This window comes from Peromyscus leucopus, chromosome X (genome assembly GCF_004664715.2).
Source record: "Peromyscus leucopus breed LL Stock chromosome X, UCI_PerLeu_2.1, whole genome shotgun sequence".
Taxonomy (NCBI): domain Eukaryota; kingdom Metazoa; phylum Chordata; class Mammalia; order Rodentia; family Cricetidae; genus Peromyscus; species Peromyscus leucopus.
The window spans coordinates 118,137,458-118,156,349 of NC_051083.1; the positions used below are offsets into that span (position 1 = coordinate 118,137,458).

Here is an 18,892-nt window from a genome sequence, read left to right on the forward strand (position 1 = left end):
CTAGGCACAAACCCACAGAGCAAGGCTGGATGAGGCAACCCAGTAAAATGAAAAAAGTCCCCAAAGGGGGCAAAAGAGTCAGAGGTTTGTAGGATTTTATTTGTTTGTTTTGAAACTGGACATCACTGTACTGCCTAGGCTGGTCTTGAACTCCCCAGCTCGGGTGATCTACCTGTCTCTGCTTCCCTCGAATAGCTGGCACTATAGGGTTTCACACGTGCTAGGCAAGCACTCTGCCACTGAACTGTATCCGTTGCCCCATTTCAACCATTTTTAAGAGTACAGTTAATGGTATTAAGTACATTTACAATGTTAGATAATAGGTTCTATTTCTAGGACTTTCTTGTCATGCCCAAAAGAAACTATGCATCCATTTAAACAATAACCTTCAAGTCTCACAACCACCCCAGCCCCATCCTATAAGCTCCATTCTATTTTCTGGCTCTACGAATTTTGACTATTCTAGGTATTGCGTATAAATCAAATCATATAGTATTTGTCCTGGCCTTTTCCACATAGCATAATGTTTTCAAGATTCATCCATGCTGCAGTATATATCAGAACTTTATTTATTTATTTGTTTTGCACTACTGGTAGTTGAGCCCAGGCCCTTGTACATGATAAGCAAACACTCTACCACTGAACTACATACTGAACTCATACCTTCATATTTATATATAGCTGAATAATATTCTTTTGTGTGGACATAGCACATTTTGCCCCTCATCTCCTGGAAGGACACTTGGTTGTTTACCTCTTGTGAATGGTGCTGTTAGGAATGTTGGTGTAAAAGTATCTGAGTCCTTATTTTCATCTCTTTGGGGACTTTCCTACAGAATCTGTATCACTTTTATTACCACCAGCAATATCCCAAGATTACGGTTTCTCCATATTTTCACTAATACTTGTTACTTCTTTGATAAATATTCTAAGTGCCTCTCTTACGATTTTATAAAAGCAATGCATTTCCTTACTTAGGTAATGCATGTTTTAAAATTTTATTTATTTATTTATTTATTTATTTATTTATTTATTTATTGTGTGTTCATGTGATGAAAGCATTCAAGGGTGCAAGTGTGGAGGTCAGAGAACAACTTTGGGGAGCTGATTTGTTGTGGAATATTAGTTTGGGATGTGTTACACTTGTTTATGCTGTGGAACGTTTGTTTAATGGTGCAAAGATGGGCTGCATTCTTTTATGTTGCATTTGTTTAACTCTGTGAAGCTGTGGTCCTGTGCCTGTGTAAAACACCTGATGGTCTATTAAAGAGCTGAATGATCAATAGAAAGGCAGGAGAAAGGATAGGCGGGCTGGCAGGCAAAGAGAATGATTAGGAAAAATCTGGGAGGAGGAGATCGGGGAGCAAAAAAAAAAAAAAAAGGAGGAGAACATAGCCACCTAGCTACACAGCGAGCCACAGAGTAAGAAGTAAAGAAAGGCATACAGAAATAGAGAAAGATAAAGGACCAGGGGCAAAAGGTAGGAGGGATAATTTAAGTTAAGAAAAGCTGGCTAGAAACAAGCCAGGCTAAGGCTGGGCATTTATAAATAAGAATAAGCCTCCATGTGTATTTATTTGGGAGCTGGGTGGTGGGCCCCCTAAAAGAGTCAAAAGAGAAAAAGAATAAAACAAACTAACTAATTAACTAATTAACTACAGTGGTTCTCTCTCCCCTTTCCATCATGCGGAACAGAATAGAATAGAATAGAACCAGGTCATCATCATGCTTGATGGCAAGCACCTTTCCCTACTAAGCCATCCCACCAGCCCTGTAATACATATTTTGAACTTCAGTGGTTTGGTCTAAATCATCTTTAAATCCTATCATTTACTTAAAAAAAACATACTGATAGGCATTTAGTATGATATAGACTAAGACCATCATAGTACTACTAGTAGAGAAAAGCATAGACTTGTGAATCTTGGTGTTCTCTCCCTTGACTGCTGAAAGGCACAGAGTTTCTCATACAGTCAATTTCTGTGTATTTGATCTGTTGCAATGCAGAAGTAATAAACCACTGCTGTGGTAATTTGTAGGATAACAGAGTAGAGAGCCGGCCACTTGCTCGAGATTTGTTCATAATGAAACAATGTAGCTCTTCCATAGCCTAGTGGATAACAATGAAGTACAGCTTAGTGAAATTTGAAACTCCCAACCTAAACGAAATTTAGTAGACCAGTAGGAGTTGGGCCCTCAGTTTATTCTTATTTCTTTACCTTCCAGGAGGAAGGGATGGATTTAGCAAGCAGAGAAGCAATGCATGAACGGTGAGTGCCGTACTTTGAGTTACTGTTTTGATCATTAGTATATTCGGTTACATCTTTTCCTTCAGATGGGCTGGCTATAGCACTAATCATTTCTTTTCTTTTGCAGGAAAATGCATACTGCTATGCAGGTAAGTCAGACTTTGGAAGAAACTCTAAATCTGGTACAACATTCACATTTTAATTTTGTAGAAAATTTCTGTTTTCATGAATACGGTGTCGTGTTGACAGCATCCACGTTGCAGTTCACAACCTCCCATCACTCCAGTTCCAGCGGACCTGCCACCCTCTTGTGACCTCCGTGGGTTCCTCCACACATGTGATGATGCCCACAGACTGACTCAGGCTCACACATACACACAACAATTACAAAAAGATCCTTACAAAGAAACATTTTACAGTTTTACCCATAAGAATAAATGTCATTATTTGAAAGAGGAGCTGAAATAACAGTTTTCTGACCCCAAACTGTGGATGCAGCTGGGAGCTGTGAAGTCTCTCTATAGATATGATACTGGAAAAGTGGAGACAGGAGGATTCTTCCAACCTAGAAATATCAGGCCAGCCTGGACAATAGAGTGGGGGTTGGGGTGGGAGACAGAAACACAGAGACAGACAGACACAGGAGGGAGACAGAGAAACAGAGAAAGACAGAGAAACAGAGACACAGAGTGGAGTGAGACATTCAGAGACACACAGAGAAAGAAACAGAGACAGAGAGACACATAGAGAGAAACAGAGAGATACTGATTGAGGTTGATTCTGTTGTGGACCAATGGACCAACTTGCTCTCTTTCCTGATGAACCCAAGAAAAGTTCAGTTGTTGCCAGCACTGGGTAGGTAGAGCCGGGAGTACCAGAAGTTCAAAGCCATCCTTGACTGCAAGTTTGAAGCTAGCCTGGCTACATGAGACCCTGGTCTTTAACAAAAGGTTAAGGACTAAGGACATGGCTTAATTAGTGAAGTGCTTGTCACACAAGCGTGGGAACCAGAATTTGAGTCCCAGTGCCCATGTGAAAAACCCAGACGTGGTAGTGTGTGCCTGTAACATCATCACTGGCAGGGGCTGGGAACAAAGATAGGAAGTTCCTTTGAGCTTACTGGTCAGCCAGTCTAAATGAATTCGTGAACTCCAGATTTACGAGAGAAATAATGTGGAAAATGATTGAAGAAAACATCTGACTTTGATCTCTGGCTCCATGGCACTTGCATACACACACACACACACACACACACACACACACACACACACACACAAAAAAAAAAGCTCATTTGTGCTGAAATGTTTAGATGACAAAACAATGTTCTTCCCATCTATATAATTTAGCAGCTGTAGGTTAGATTGTTAGGGGTAGATTTACTGGGCTAATATGGCCTTTATTTCAATAATTTATAATATTTCCATGGACAGTTTGACATACAGCCTTTAATTTCAATGTTTAGGCTATAGGTATATCCCTACTTTATGTTTTTAAATGTCTTTATACAGTGTAGTTACTTAGCTGTGGTTGTTCCATGGCTTTTACTCATCTTTCTGAGCATCCATGACAAAACAAGAGAGATTCTGGCTAATGTCAACCTCCAGACTGAGAAGTCAGTAGATGAGGAAATGGGTTCTTGGAGGAAGACATCTTTTCCTTTGAAAGATGCCTCAGATGGGCACCAGGCCCTCATTTGAGAGTAGCTTTTGAAGTCACTGGCTAGGTGAGTACTGAGCTCTGGAGTCTTGGCCCTTTTCAGGCTTCATAGTGATTTAGTTTGTAGATGCTGTTGGAGTTTCTTAACTGAGCAGATTCATTTCATTGTTTTAGGTGTTGGCATGAGTGAATACGATGTTGGGAACCTGGATGTTGGGAGGTGGAAGAGAATACATACTACACAAATATAACTTGACTGCTGTTTTGGAAAAGAATGCATTTTAAAGTCCTGAGTTATGGGAGTAATACTATGCAGGAAAGGACCAAAAATGATTTAGTGAGAATTACAACACAAATGAAATAGCAGGCATAAATATGTATATTAGTTTATAGTTTTCAATAGCACAGCAATAGGTCCAACCATAAGGAAAATATTAATTTTAGGGCCTGAGTATATTGTATAATAGCTCAATATCAAGTGTTCACAATGCCTTTTTCGGGTACTGGGTAAGCACCTCATGGACCATGTAGTTCTCTCCTCCAAAAGATCAAGGGTACCATTGCTTTATCAACATGATTCTTGGGTTCCCCACTTGCTTTGTGGTAAGAGATCCTCACTGTTGCACTGTGATCCTGTCCTAAGTACACCCCTGCTCATCAACAGCTATTTCTGCCAAGGGCTTGAATAGTATGCAGCTGGTGCTGCAATGGTACACTTCTTTCTGTTTACACAGAATGGCAACACCACTGTGAAGCAATTAACTATAAGGAACATCCAACTGATTCCAGTCTCCCCAATGGCTTCTCTCACCAAGAAACCTAGGAAGGTAAGAAAGGGGTGCTTAAAAGTCTATACCTCTTGAAATGGTGATGGATATTAATCATTACCCACTCAAGTCTTTAGGGGAATATATTTGACTATACATACCCAATTCTGTGTGATTATTTTCCTGCCAAGCATGGTGATGCCTGCAGGAGGATCTCAAGTGTGAGGCCAGCTTGGGTTACAGAGTGAGATTGTTTCAAACACAAACGTAAAATGGCCTGTGAAATACTTTACCCTTCTTTTTCCTTTCTTAAACATGTTATCTGCTCTGAACTAAATCCAGCAGCTTTTTAATGTATAGTTGAATCAATTTTGGAATCACATACATTTCTATAACTACAGCCATAGTGAAGATCGAGAGAAGCCCTCAGTCTAATTCCCTCTTGATGCTTTGTACTCAGCCTTTTCCCATCAGCCCTGCATGCCCTAGGAAGCCACTGAGAAAAGCAGTGATTTTAAAATCTCTATTCCAATTTCTTTTTTACAGTGATTTTCTTCCCATCCTTACAAATGTGTGTGAATTGCGGGGGTTTGCCTTCAAGCCCTATTCACAAGTCCATGCGATAGTTTCAGCTTTTCATCGGTTCTGTTTGTTTTGTTTGTTCAGACAAGGTCTTTCTCTGTAGCTCAGGTTGGACTTGAACTTGTGATGATCCTTCTGCCTCAGCCTCCCAAGTGTTGAGATTACAGGTGTGAACTACTATGGCTAACTCATATGTGACCACTTTCTTTTTCACGTCTCTTCCTTCCTTCTTCCTTCCTTCCTTCCTTCCTTCCTTCCTTCCTTCCTTCCTTCCTTCCTTCCTTCCTTGCCTAGAGATGGAACTCAGGGTCTTGTGCATACTAGTCCAACAATCTACCAGTAAACTATATCCTTGGCCTTCATTTTACTTTTTGAGACAGGATGTTGATAAATTGTCCAGGGTAGCCTTCAACTCACTGTGTATGTCAGACTGGCCTTGAATTTGACATCCTCCTGACTTGGCTCCTGAATAACTAGGATTGTAAGCTTACCCTATCAGGTTAAGTGACAATTTTCCATTTAAGTTTATGTTGTTTGAAAATACTAAAGTGCTTGTAAAATAAATTCCTTTTGCAATGCTGGAAATAAAACTCAGGGTCTCATGTGAGCAGGGCAAGCACTCCATCACTGAACTAATCTGGCCCCCAAGGAAGTATTCCAGTAGCTTCAAAGAAAGTAGACTTCCAAACTCTATGAAAATGAAGTTACTTTGCTTTAGTGAGATTAAAATTTCATTTGTTTCAGTTTATCATTTTATATACTGAAAAGAAAAAAATCAAGTGACCAAGTGGTGAATTCTGCAATTCATTAACCCTGGTTTGAGCATAATCTTTCTCTGACCAAGTTTGAATTTGTTCATAAGCATCTATAGCATTTTATTGATTTGCTTCAAACATGAGCTCATGTACTTCAGGCTACCCTCAAATTCGATTTGTAGCAGGGGATAACCTTAAATTTCTGATCCTCTAGCCTGCACATCCTAAGTAGTGGGATTCCAGGCATGCAGCATTGTATCTAGTTGTCACAGTGCTGGAGATCAACCCCAGAACATCTTTAACACGCTAGCTAAAACACTCTACCCACTGACAGACACCACCAGCTTTCTAAAGCACTTCAGAGAAAATATCTCTGGGGATCTGCAGTTTAGTGGTACTACTCCACAGTGCTTGCCCTGCATGCACAAGGTCATGGGTTCAATCCCCAACATTGCAAGAATGTTTTCGTCTTTGGTTTTAATCTTATCTCATATTAATATTTAGAGAAAGGCAATGCAATTATGTGCTGTTATATAATATACAGACTTCTCATTAGTACATAGACTCAAGTGTTTATAATGAAATCACAATTGATTTTGTTTAAAAGTTTTCTTGTAATAAACATGATGGTTTTATTTTATAATTCACAGGACTATCAGAACTTTTAGACCAAGGATCCTGCAAACATCAAAAAGAAAAGGTACCTTTACATTCTGGTAGAAATAAATGTAACTTTGAATTATTTTGTAAAATAAGCTAATATCAAATGTTATTCAAATTTTTTTGTTTTAATTTGGTTATTGTTTTTGTTCCTTTAGACTGAGTCTCACTATGTAGCCCTGGCTGGCCTGGAACTTGCTATATAGATCAGGCTGGCTTCAGACTCATGGAGATCCACCTGCCTTTGCCTCCCAAATGCTGGAATTAAAAGTGTTTGCCACCACACCTGACTAAAAACTTTAAAAACGTTTGAATGTTTAATTTTTTCAGAAGTTCATACACAAGAGGACTCTGTTCGCAGACTTTCCTCCTCTCCTCTCATTGTGTGTGTGTGTGTGTGTGTGTGCGCGCGCGAGTGTGTATGTATCTGTGTGTGGGTATATGCATGTGACTGCTGTCCTTAGAGGCAACAAGAGAATGTCACATTTCATGGAGCTGGAGTTAAAGGTGCTTGTGAGTGGCCTGGTTTGGGTGCTGGAACTGACCTCTGGCCATTTGTAAGAGCAGGGTGTGCATTTATTTTAAAAATACATTTGATAAGTCACCAGGCCTTTCATTTTCTCCCAGTAGAAATATATTTAAAGACATAGTGAAAACTGTAAGATTCTATATGTATAAGTATGAATTGGAGAATGTATTTAGTATTCAGCTCAGCATACACCAAACTTTCCAGTGATACCTCACTAGGCTATGTTCTTCCTCCTTTGTAAACACAGCTACTGAACTACATGTTTAGTACAAAGCTTAACTGCTGTTGATGGGAGAAAGGGTAATTAGGAAGGAAATTAAAATTGTGTTTGTGAAAATCAGTTATGGTAAAGAAAGAGAAGAAAAAATATAGGGGAAAGTTTGGTATATATCACAATGGTATATGTATTTTAGATTAATTAATTAATTATGTACATTCCTGACTCATTTCTGTGAACAAGACTAGGTAAAATCTGGCTGTGCATGGTGCCAGCATGTTTCTAACCCCAGCCTTTGGGAGGTAGAAGCAGGAGGATCTGGATTTCAAGGTCATCCTTAGCTGGATAGCAAATTTGATACTAGCCTTGACTACTGAATGAGACTTTGTCTCAAAAAACGGCTAAATAAACTTTGAAAAATATATAAGAAGTCTAATGTAATAATATATTTGCAAATATATTAGCAGTCTAGGAGCTCTTAGGAAGTGGAAGTCATTTGCATATTTAAAAATATCGGATAGCAGAATGTAGATAATTTGGTGGGGTGCTTGCCTAGCATGCAAGAAACCCTGAGTTCAATCCCTCGCACTACATAAACTAGAAATAGCAGTGTATGCCTGGAATCCCAGCATGATGGAGGTTAAGCAAGAAGATCAGAAGTTTAAGGTGGTCCTTGGGTATACAGAGAATTTAAGGCCACCCTGGGCTACATTAAACACATAAATAAATAAATAAATAAATAAATAAATAAATAAATAAATAAATAAATAAATAAACAAACCAGTAGTGTGCTTAAATTAGAACATAAATACACATTGGAGTTGTTTTCCTTTTTGCTACAGTTATACACAAAATATTTTATCACGTGGTGACATTTTCTTAGAATTTATTGATTAACATTTTTCTTTGGGTTTTGTAGTACTGCTGAGGTGTAGAATCCTGGCCTAGCAGGCATGAGGCCCTGGACTGAATCCTCAGCATTGCATAAAATTGTCTGTATCACTTAGTTTTGGCATAATCCACTTGGTCTCCTCCCAGTGCCGTGTCATCTCGCTCACACACACCCATATCATGTATCTGGGTTTCAGCTGCTCCAGAGGGCAACTGCCTTATTTGTTTGTGTGTCCCTAAGGTAATTCCAAAGTGAACTCTGCATATGCCACAGAGTCTGTATGCTAAGTCAGACTCTCCCAGGCATGCCCTACCCAAATATGATACAAATTTATTTGGTCAGTGATCAAACTCAATAGCAATTGTGCTGAAATCTAATCTCATTGAAATATTTTGGAATATTAATATTCACCTGGGGAACAACCTCTGTCCTATTTGGAGCCCATCAACACAAATGAACTACAGGGAAAGATGATATAAAATAAAAAAGAAGGCTCTGGTTGAGGAAACTGTTAAAAAGATTGAGGACATTGGAAAGTACAAGAACATGAGATAAAAATTAGGCTCTCAAGTGTATGTGATGAGCAGCAATTCATTCTCCGAGGGTAATCAGGACCTGATAAGGCTTCAATTGGCAAGTCCACGAAATTTGAAGAAACTAGACAGATGTAAAATACTACTTTTAAACTAATGCTAAGATTACCAAAGCATATTTCAAATTTGATTTTATGAGAAATACGTTTTCATTTTCCATAGTTCACATTTATGTGAAAAGAGAGACACGGGTCATTTTTCTATAGCAATATAAGCATAATCTAGCAGGGAACAGGACGTGGGGCTGTAGGTTTATGGTAAGAAGGTCTATTGACTATCTCATGGGCACTTTCGTTGTCGTGTTGCTGAAAATTGAGTCCAGAGCCTTTCACATGCTAGGCAAATATTGTATCACTGAACTACACCTCCAGCCCTTCTTGGGTCATTTTTAAGTGGTAGCCTTAATGAGTTATCTTTCACATATACCCTACATGAGATGGTATGGACTCGAGGATCAGTTTTCCCCACGGGCAGATACTATTATAAGAATGAAACTGCGAAGACGAACACTTACACCAAGGCAATGAGTGCAGCAATTCTGCTTTTATACACGTCTACCTAGGATTAAATACAGGGCCTCACCTATACAAAGCAAGGGCTCTGCCACAGAGGTAGCCCTCCCTCCCCTGGCCTAGTCGTGTGCTTTTTCACAGTCAAGGGTTTCTGGTCAGCATTTGAAAATGTGTTTATACTGTTCATTGTGTGCTATAGGAGAATTTATCTATTAGTTACAGTGTATGTTTGTAAAATCAAGCTAAGTATAATGACCCATGTTTATAATCCCAGGTTGCCTGACCTACAGAGTGAGTTCTGGCTATGTTGGGCTATAGAGTTAAGCCCGGTCTCAAGACAAATGAATGAATGAATAAGTAAATAGCCATGTTACAGTCCTTGGTTAATACTAAAAATGCTATCTTAAACATAAATCACTTTGTTCTAATTAACTCACTATATAAAATAAACAAAACCACAAATAAAAGCATCACATAGCTAGTTTAAAGAAGGCACTTGTCTTGGTTTGGGTTTTTATTGCTGTGAAGAGACACCATGACCACAGCAACTCTTAGAAAGAAAACATTGAATAGAGGTGGTGGCTCACTTACAGTTCAGAGGTTCAGCCCATTATCACTGTGACAAGGAGCGTGGTGGCGTGCAGGCAGATGTGGTGCTGGCTACGACTTGACCAGAAGACAGCAGGAAATCAACTCACTGTCACACTGAGTTAATCTTGAGAAAAAGACCTTAAAGCCCGCCTCCGCATGACACACTTCCTCCAACAAGGCCACAGGTCCTAATAGTGCCACTCCCTTTGGGGGCCATTGTCTTTCAAACCACCACAGCACTCAAACATTTGCCAAGTCCCAACCAAACTTTAAACATAGTAAAATGGCCATTCTGAAGCAATGGTGCTGTGCTTTAGGATTTACACTTTCACTACCAATTATAGTTTATTCCCTATCTATCACAAAAAAGAAAACTATGATGGAGTTGAAACTTTAAAATCTAGCTTTGTATCTGCTTTTATAAATCATGTATCCAGAGTTTGCTGGTTCTGCATTCTTCCCATCACCCAATAGTGTCTGCTCTTGGACTTCTTTCTAAATAGTATAATATACCCATACTTATACCTGCTTAAATTTATACATCTGTAAATTATAGACAAGGAGAGATATATATAAGGGAAACATATGTTTTTTGTTTGTTTGTATCTGAGTTTCAGTCATCTTACTTAATATACTTCCCAAGTCCATCCATTTTAGTGCAGATACCGTGATTTCACTTTTATTTCCAGCTGAATAATACTAGTATTGAATATCTACCATAGTTTCATTATCCATTGAAATGGCAGTTATTTTTAAAAGTAACGAACTATCTCATTCTGAAGCCCATGCTGGCCTGAAGGTCATGGCAAGGTTTCTGCTGCAACCTCTGGTGTGAGCCACCACGACTGGCTTCAGATTTGCTTTTCTATTAACGTCTTCCGTGCTTTACACATCAATAGCAGTGACTAAGCATTACTTCACGATTCAAATTTGGTTAAATAAGACATGTCTGCCCTGGCCTACCCTTTTATCATAGGTAGAATGGAGCTTGAAGATCAGCCAAGTAAAATTTGCACGTGTTACCATCTTATAACCTCCCTAATCTTCTCAACTGTCAACACAACGTTTGGTGAGTATTAACATGGGAGTTATAAAAAACAATTATTGACCATTTCCCACTTTGTTTTAAAGTATACTGTGACTACTATATATATTCAGAAATATGGTACATTACTCTATGGAAAAGTTACAAAGTACTATTCCAAATGGGTGCTATCAACTTTTGTTCATTTCCCTAGCATGTGTATTACTCATGTTTGATGATACACTTTTAGAATGGATGTTTAGGCATTTGGTTAAGAAGTTTAGAGAAACACATAAGAATCTGGGACTTGGATCTGGGACTATACGTAGTTCAGTGGCCGAGCATGGTGAGTTTGCATGAGGCCTCAGGTTCAATGCCCAGTGCCACACAAAAAAGTGGAGTTGGTAGGGTAGTTCAGTTGGAAGAGTGCTTGCCTAGCATGCATGATTCCCTGAGCCACATAAATCAGCTTTAGTGGTACACACCTGTGATCCCAGTACTTCAAGATAATCCTCAACTACATAAAAGTTTAAGGCCAGTCTGGGATACATGAAAGTCTGACTCAAAATGACCAAAACAAAAACTAAAGTTGGTAGGGAGTTTTATTAAAAAGCATACCTCCCAAAGCATGCTTTAATTGTTTAAAGAGAAATAGAAGAGATGTGCTGATTTTTCTCATTCTGCTCTTGTGGTACTATTTTTATGACTAAATGCTAGATGTTTGCATCACAGATTTCGTGTTCTGTGTACACAAAACAATGTTTCTTGAATGTTGTAACAGATGAGTAGCATGCACTTCTCCTAATCTAGACACTCTTGCACTCTTGATGGAAATAGCAGCAAGACTGGATCTTCCTCCTCCTTCTCTTCCTCCTCCTCTTTCTTCTCCTCCTTCATTTTCTTCTTTTTGTGGTATTTTGAGACAGGATTGTTCATCATAACAAGCCTAGTTGTCCTGGAACTCACTCTGTAGGCCAGGCTGGCCTTGAAATCACAGAGATCCGCCTGCCTCTGCTTCTTGGGTGCTGGGATCAAAGGTGTGCACCACTACTGCTTAGCTAATTGGATCTTCTTCTAACTCACCCTCTAAAAGGAGCACTCACCATTCATCACTTTCTGATACTGGCTCTCTAGTTTATTCTAGTAGATTTTGCTAAGTGATTCATATAGTTCAAGATTTTCTCACACGTGGTGGGGGCGGAGTAGAGCAAGTTAGATCAATAACAGATGGTATAGTAGAGTTTAGACTATCTCCTATTTGTCATTTTTTTTTTCAGTTTCCCAATATTCTGTTTATCTATAGAGCTTGCATGCTTGATTCTTGTGCTCTTAAATTCATTGTAGTAATACTTTATGGTTTTCCAAATAAAAACTATGTTGAAGATCCAGTCATATACCTCTAAGGTGTTAATACATAGAAAATTTTTCTCCTTAATTTTTTGTTTGTTTGTTTGAGGCAAGGTTTCATGTAGCCAGAGTGGCCTTCATGCCTCTTGCCTCCACCTCCCAGTTGCTGTGATTACAGGTATGCTCCAGCATACTCAGGCTGTCCCTTGATATTTGCTTGTTTTATTTGATTTTGTGTGATTGGAAACAGAATCCAGGTTTTTGCACATGCTAGGCAGCAGTAACTCTACTCACTCCTGAGTCCCATTGCTAGTCCCTTGATTTTGTTTAAGACCTGAGATGTAGCACGAATCCTAATTGGTCTTGATAATAAAAACCTGGAGCCAGATATCAAGGAAAATGCTGAAAGATCAGAGACAAAGGAGCAAGCCACTGCCACCTCTTAAAAGTAGGATTTGTGCCATACTGAGATATGGATTTACTTATAGGAACAACAAAATGAAATTATTAGACACATAAAAGTATAGATTTTAATGAAGTGTGATTATTCAATTAACCACCAGGCAAACCGTTTGTAAAAATGATGTGCTTAGATCTAAGAGTGCAGCTCAGTAGTAAAGCGCTTGCCCAGCATGCTTGAGGACCTGTGTTTGATCTCTAGGACTATATATAACAAACGAGGTCCTTAACGGCCGTACTAGTTTTTAAATAACGCTTTCAGTAATAGCTAGTTTCCACTGAGGAGGGAAACCATGTCATCTATGAAAGCAATTTTGAAAATCAATGCAGCTAGTTATACCACAGATCCAAGGATTGCTTATTTTGCACAGGAATCCTTGGGTGTTTAATTTGTTGGGAAGGTGTAGGAAGAGAAACAGCAAGATGAATAAAAGCTAATTGAATAAAAAGAAAATAATAAGTAATTGGGGCTTCACTGAATTTGTACTCATCCTAATTAGCCCTGATCAACTTTACATTCTAATTAAAGTGGGAGGGGGGGAGAAAATGTCAGAAAATACAATCTTTTTCATTTTTATGATTTTTTTGCTCATCTTCATGACTATTGCCTGACTTAATTAAATACAAGTTTAATATATTTGGACTTTTGCAACAACAACAAAAAATATCATGTTTACAGGTATTCACTGAGGGTTTTGTATTTTTTAAACCCCAATTGTTTTCTTTTTAAAAAATCTCTTCGAGGCCATCCTGGGCTACCAAGTGAGTTCCAGGAAAGGCGCAAAGCTACACAGAGAAACCCTGTCTCGGAAAACCAAAAAAAAAAAAAAAAAAAAAAATCTCAAGGGTTTTTAAATAGGAAAAATCATGTTAAAAGTTTTAAATCTAAAGTAAATGCTTTAAGTAACTTGATATTAATATTAGCACTTTGAGCAGTAGAAATGTACCATCATGAAATGAAGCTGAGAATTTGTGTAAAATGCTTCAGTTAATGCAATAGAAACAGCTACCAAAAACATTAATGAAACACGGTTTACCTTCGAATATAATTGAAGGATAGGAATCTGATGTAGGTATGAAGAAATGATTGTGCTTTTACTTTTGTTTGTTTATTGTTATTTGAGACACCTTCTCACTTTGTTGTACAGGATGGCCTTGAACTCACAGTGAGCTGCCAGTCTCAGCCTACCAAGTGGTAGGATTACAGGAATGAGCCACCAAGCCTTGCTGTTAAGATTTTTTAAACAGTGGCCCTGATGCATATGATTATGTTCATCTGTGATACAACTGAATTTTTGATGAGTAGTACTGAAACTTGAACCCAGGGCCTTGCACAAACTAGGCAAGTGCTTTACCACTGGACTACATCTCCAGCCCTTAAATTGAATATGTATGAGGTGCGTGACGTGATAGTTCCCTGAAATGAGACAGTAGTCTATAAATTGGTGAAGGACAAGTGAACTAAAATATTTTCAGTGTGGTTGCTATATTTCTTCCTGAAGATGTAGAAAACAGCAAACATAAAGGTTCACATGTGCTATAGGCAAAGAGTTTTGGGCTTTTTTTCTTTTTTGTTTGTTTTGTTTTGTTTTTCGAGACAGGGTTTCTCTGTGTAGATTTGGTGCCTGTCCTGGATCTCGATCTATAGACCAGGCTGGCCTCGAACTCACAGAGATCCGCCTGTCTCTGCCTCCTGAGTGCTGGGATTAAAGGCGTGCGCCACCACTGCCTGGCACAAAAAGAATTCTGTAATAAAATGGCTGACATGTTCCAGTATAAAAACTAATGATGAAAGTAAATAATGGGAACTGACAAGCCAAATCTGGTGGCATATCCCTGTAATCCCAGCGTTTGGGAGATGGAAGCAGGAAAATTAAGAATTCAAGATCATCATGTTAGACCATATCATAAGTTTAAGGTCAGTCTAGGCTATATGAGCCCAGGATGAGCTTGTGCTCCTGATCTTCCTACATCTAGTTCCCAAGTATTGGCAATCTAGGTATGCACCACCATGCTTGACTAGTAATCATAAATTCCATTTATTAATACAGTGAGTTTTCTTATTTAATTTCAGTGAGTCATTCAAGTAAATATAGATTGCTATCCATTTATAAAGTTGTGAGTAAGATAACTGAATTGAATACATATTTTAGGCTTAAACATTATGCTTTGAAATATTTGAGAGCTAGGCTGAGATATATTTCCTGCTCCTGTTTTACACTTTTTACTAGTGTGTATTAAATTACATAAAATAATGGGTTAATAATGTTTAAGCCTAAAATATGTATTCAATTAAGTTCTTATCTTGCATCACATAGCAAGTTTGAGGCTAGCCTGGGCTATGTGAGACTGTCTAAAAAAAGCAACAAAACCAACCAGAAATGAAAACAAAAGGAATGCTAGACCAAATACCACCACCCAAACTCCAGTGGATTCTAGAAAGGTTATCTTTCAGCTACAGTTGGAAATCTTATAATGATCCAGCTGTCAGCCCAGTTCCCTTGTCAGATAACTCTCACGATTAGCAATCTCCTACCTTAAGAACTGAGGATCGGTTTAGGTCTGGAGTTTTAGCTGGGTGGCTTGTTTCATTGGCTCCTTAGAACTGAGGTAAATCAAGTAAGCTATTAAAAGCACATGAGTTAAGATTCTAATCTGCATTAATCTTTGTCCCTGCTCCTTGAATTATTAGTACTCCCACAACAGGATATATTTAATCTCATCGCCTAAATGAAAAATTTTAATTCACCTCGAAGCAACTATATATAAATGAATGATGAAAATGCATCTATGGCATTGGATATCTATGGGGAGAAACTAATTATAATTCCCCTCGAGTGTTTTAAATTACTTTAAAATCTGAAAAGTTGTGCTTGAAAATTCTATTATATAGATAAATTTTGTTGTCAGATAGTCGAAATTGTGCATTTAGAAAAGACCAGGAAGCCATATGAATTCCCCCAAAATACAGCTTATTTCATTGACAGCCTATGATTTAAAACAAAGCCAGATGGTGGTGCAGCTCTGTAAGCCCAGCCCTAAGGAGGCTGAGGCAGGAGACTCTTCAAGATCAAGGTTAGCTTGCCCTACACAGTGAGTCCAGGACACCCTAGACCACATAGTGAGATTCTGTCTCAGACAAAGTAAACTGAATTGATTTTCAAAAGCCTGTAATATGTAAGTATAGAGATTCATCATCTATCACATAGGAATCTTGGAAATGTGCTCAGCATTTAATAATAGGAGACTTAATGACCATGGTCTCTTAGAAATAAAGCATTAAGTGAATTATGTTATTAGGCAGATCCTTAATGAATTGACCAATAGCTACTTCTATGCAATTTGGAAATCTCTGTGGCTTTACTGATATTAAAGGAAACTAGTAACAAAGATCACATAAGTCTTTTGAGGGGAAGGACCAGCCTGTATCTTTTTGAGACAAGGTCTCAATAGGTATATAGCCCTGGCTAACCTAAAACTTGCTTTGTAGACCAGGCTGACCTTGAACGCATAGAGATCCACCTGCTTTTTCTGCTTCCTGCGTGCTTGGATTAAAAGCATGCATCTTCACACGCAGCCTAGACTGTAGTTTTTACTCTTTATTTCATGTTTATTTGTGTTTTGCCTGCATGTATGTACATGCACTAAATGCATGCTTGGTGCCTAAGGAGGCCAGAAGGCATTGCATTTCCTGGAACTGGAATTACAAGTGGTTATGAGCCGACCACGTAGGTGCTAGGAACTGAACCCAGGTCTTCTGCAAGAGAAGCAAGTGCTCTGAACCTCTGAGCCCTCTCTTGCCTCCAGACTGTATTCTCTCTCTCCCTCCCTCTCTCTCTGTCTCTGTCTCTCTCTCATCTTTTTAATTCATTTTACATACCAGCTACAGATCCCCCTCTCATTCCTCCTCCTGCTCCTCCCTGCCTGTCCCTCACTCAACCCACCCCTTATCCCTTCCTCCAACAGGGTAAGTTCTCCCATGGGAGGACAGCTTAGCCTGGTACATTCAGTTGAGGCAGGACCAAGCCCCGGCCCATTGCATCAAGCGTGAACAAGGTGTCCTACCATAGGTAATGGGATCCAGAAAACCAGCTCATGCACCAGGGATAGATCCTGATCACACTGCCAGGGGCCCCTCAAACAGACCCAGCTACACAACTGTTTCCCATATGCAGAGGGTCTAGTCCGGTCCCATGCAGATTCCACAGCTGTCAGTCTAAAGTTCGTGAGTTCCTTTGAGCTTGGTTCAGTTGTCTCTGTAGATCTCCCCAAAACCTGGAGCTAGGGAAATTCCAAGGAACCCACAAGGACTAGACTACTAGCAATAGTGGAGAGGGTGCCTGAGCTGGCCTACCCTAGTAATCAGATCGGTGAACACCCTAACTGTTATCATAGAGGCTTTCTCCAGTAACTATGGAAGCAGATGCAGAGATCCACAGCCAAGCACCAGGCCGAGCTCCAGGAGTCCAGTCGAAGAGAGGGAAGAGGGATTCTATGAGCAAGGGCGGTCAGACTTTATTCTTAATGAATACAAGAGTCCTGAGTTTTGTAGCTCAAGTTCTTCCCCTGGTTCTGAGTGATTTTGAATAGGACACTTCAGCTGTCTGGACTTCAGGTGTTTGATCTGTAAAATAGAGTTGGACTGGACATTTATAAGGTCCCTTCTGCCTCTTAATTTTTTATTGAGTCTGGAAGACTCTCTTCCTCCATCTTCACTAGACTGACAGTCAAAGTTGTGGTAGCAAGAAATTTCAGACCACTTAAGAATATTTAAGAAATTAGACAGCTTTGTTGCAAATATTTTTATTCTTCTCGGCAACAAGAAACTAATTTTGTGCAGCCTCATCAATAGTCTCCTCTATTCCCTAAATTATGCATGATTTATGATGAAATACAGAAAGCTAATTTCCCCCTGGTTTCTTGTTTTGTGTGAAAAAATGATCCTCTCAGGCTCTCCTTATTAATAACAAGTTCCAATGGACAGAGCACTCACCATAACATTTTCTTTGTACTGTAACTACAGCTTGAGCAAAACAAAATAAGAGTTATGCTTGGTGTGTTTGTTCCAGAGAATCAAGAAAGACATGGCCCAAAGTGCCATTTGCTATAAAAATGCTGTCCTGCTATGCATTGGGAAGCACTTGTCTAGCACTAAAGAGGACACTACCAGCAAATGAGCCTTTCCTTTTTCTTCAATAATTACTGTATGGCTAGAAGAAAAGCCCTCTAAGGTCAATTTAGCTTATTTCTTGGCATGGGCCTTTGCTTGGTAAGTCTCTATTAAACACAAATAAAAAAAAGGACACATTTGAAAGTTGCAAACAGCTGGCTTGTAACTGTGCTGAGGAAGGAAATACTTAAAAATGTCATTATCCAGCAGAGGAACCTAATTATACTTTCCTTTTCTAGTCTTGCTTTTCTGTAAGGACGGGTTTAGTTTGCTTCCTTAACTAGACTTGTAGGAAGCTCCTCTGGGGTTTACATCAAGCCCTATTCTCGGGTTATCTTCCTGTAAGGGTGAGAGCTTGGGAAAGGAAAGGACTGGGGCAGCATGTCAAAGACAGTTCAAACTAAACCGCCCTTCAGCTTGCTTTGGAATCCATTCCCACGCCGTGTTATTACCAGAGATTTTTTTTCAAATGCTAATAAAATGCGAAACTGTTGGGAATATGGGGAAAGTGGCATTCAAATTCACTACGTTGGATTCCTAATGCTCTTTCTGGTGGCAGTTTGATATTGCTCAAAACTATTCAAGCAGTGAATGTTTTTTACACTGTCTCTTCCTCCTTCTCCAACCCCCTCCCTCTCCATGCTCCATTCCTCCTCCTCCTCTCCATCTCTATGCTTCTTCTGCTGGTGCTGACAAGAAAACCCAGGGATTCTCACACACTGGGAAGGTGTTCTAAGCACTGCACACTATTTCCACTCTTAATTCTCCAATACAGCAAATCTAGATTTTCTTAGGGAAAAATATGAGGCCGAGGCTCAGGATGTAGCTTAGTTGGCAGACAGAAGTATTGAGTTCAATCTATAAACAGCGTGCAGTGGTGCATCCCTCT

At 39.2% G+C, this 18,892-nt stretch overlaps 1 protein-coding gene across 2 annotated transcripts in view; it reads left to right on the forward strand.

Annotated features, from left to right (window-relative positions):
* LOC114705269 (protein FAM122A-like) overlaps positions 1–18,892 on the forward strand; it is a 58,252-nt gene that overhangs the window by 20,650 nt on the left and 18,710 nt on the right. Inside the window, exons 5-9 of one of the 2 annotated variants that reach the window (XM_028887073.2) lie at positions 2,227–2,270; positions 2,377–2,398; positions 4,640–4,732; positions 6,660–6,709; positions 10,980–11,072. In XM_028887073.2, the coding sequence (XP_028742906.1) occupies positions 2,227–2,270; positions 2,377–2,398; positions 4,640–4,732; positions 6,660–6,677 (177 nt within the window). In that variant the 3' untranslated portion in view covers positions 6,678–6,709; positions 10,980–11,072. The remainder of the gene's footprint in view (positions 1–2,226; positions 2,271–2,376; positions 2,399–4,639; positions 4,733–6,659; positions 6,710–10,979; positions 11,073–18,892) is intronic. The other variant, XM_037199202.1, reaches the window with a different exon arrangement.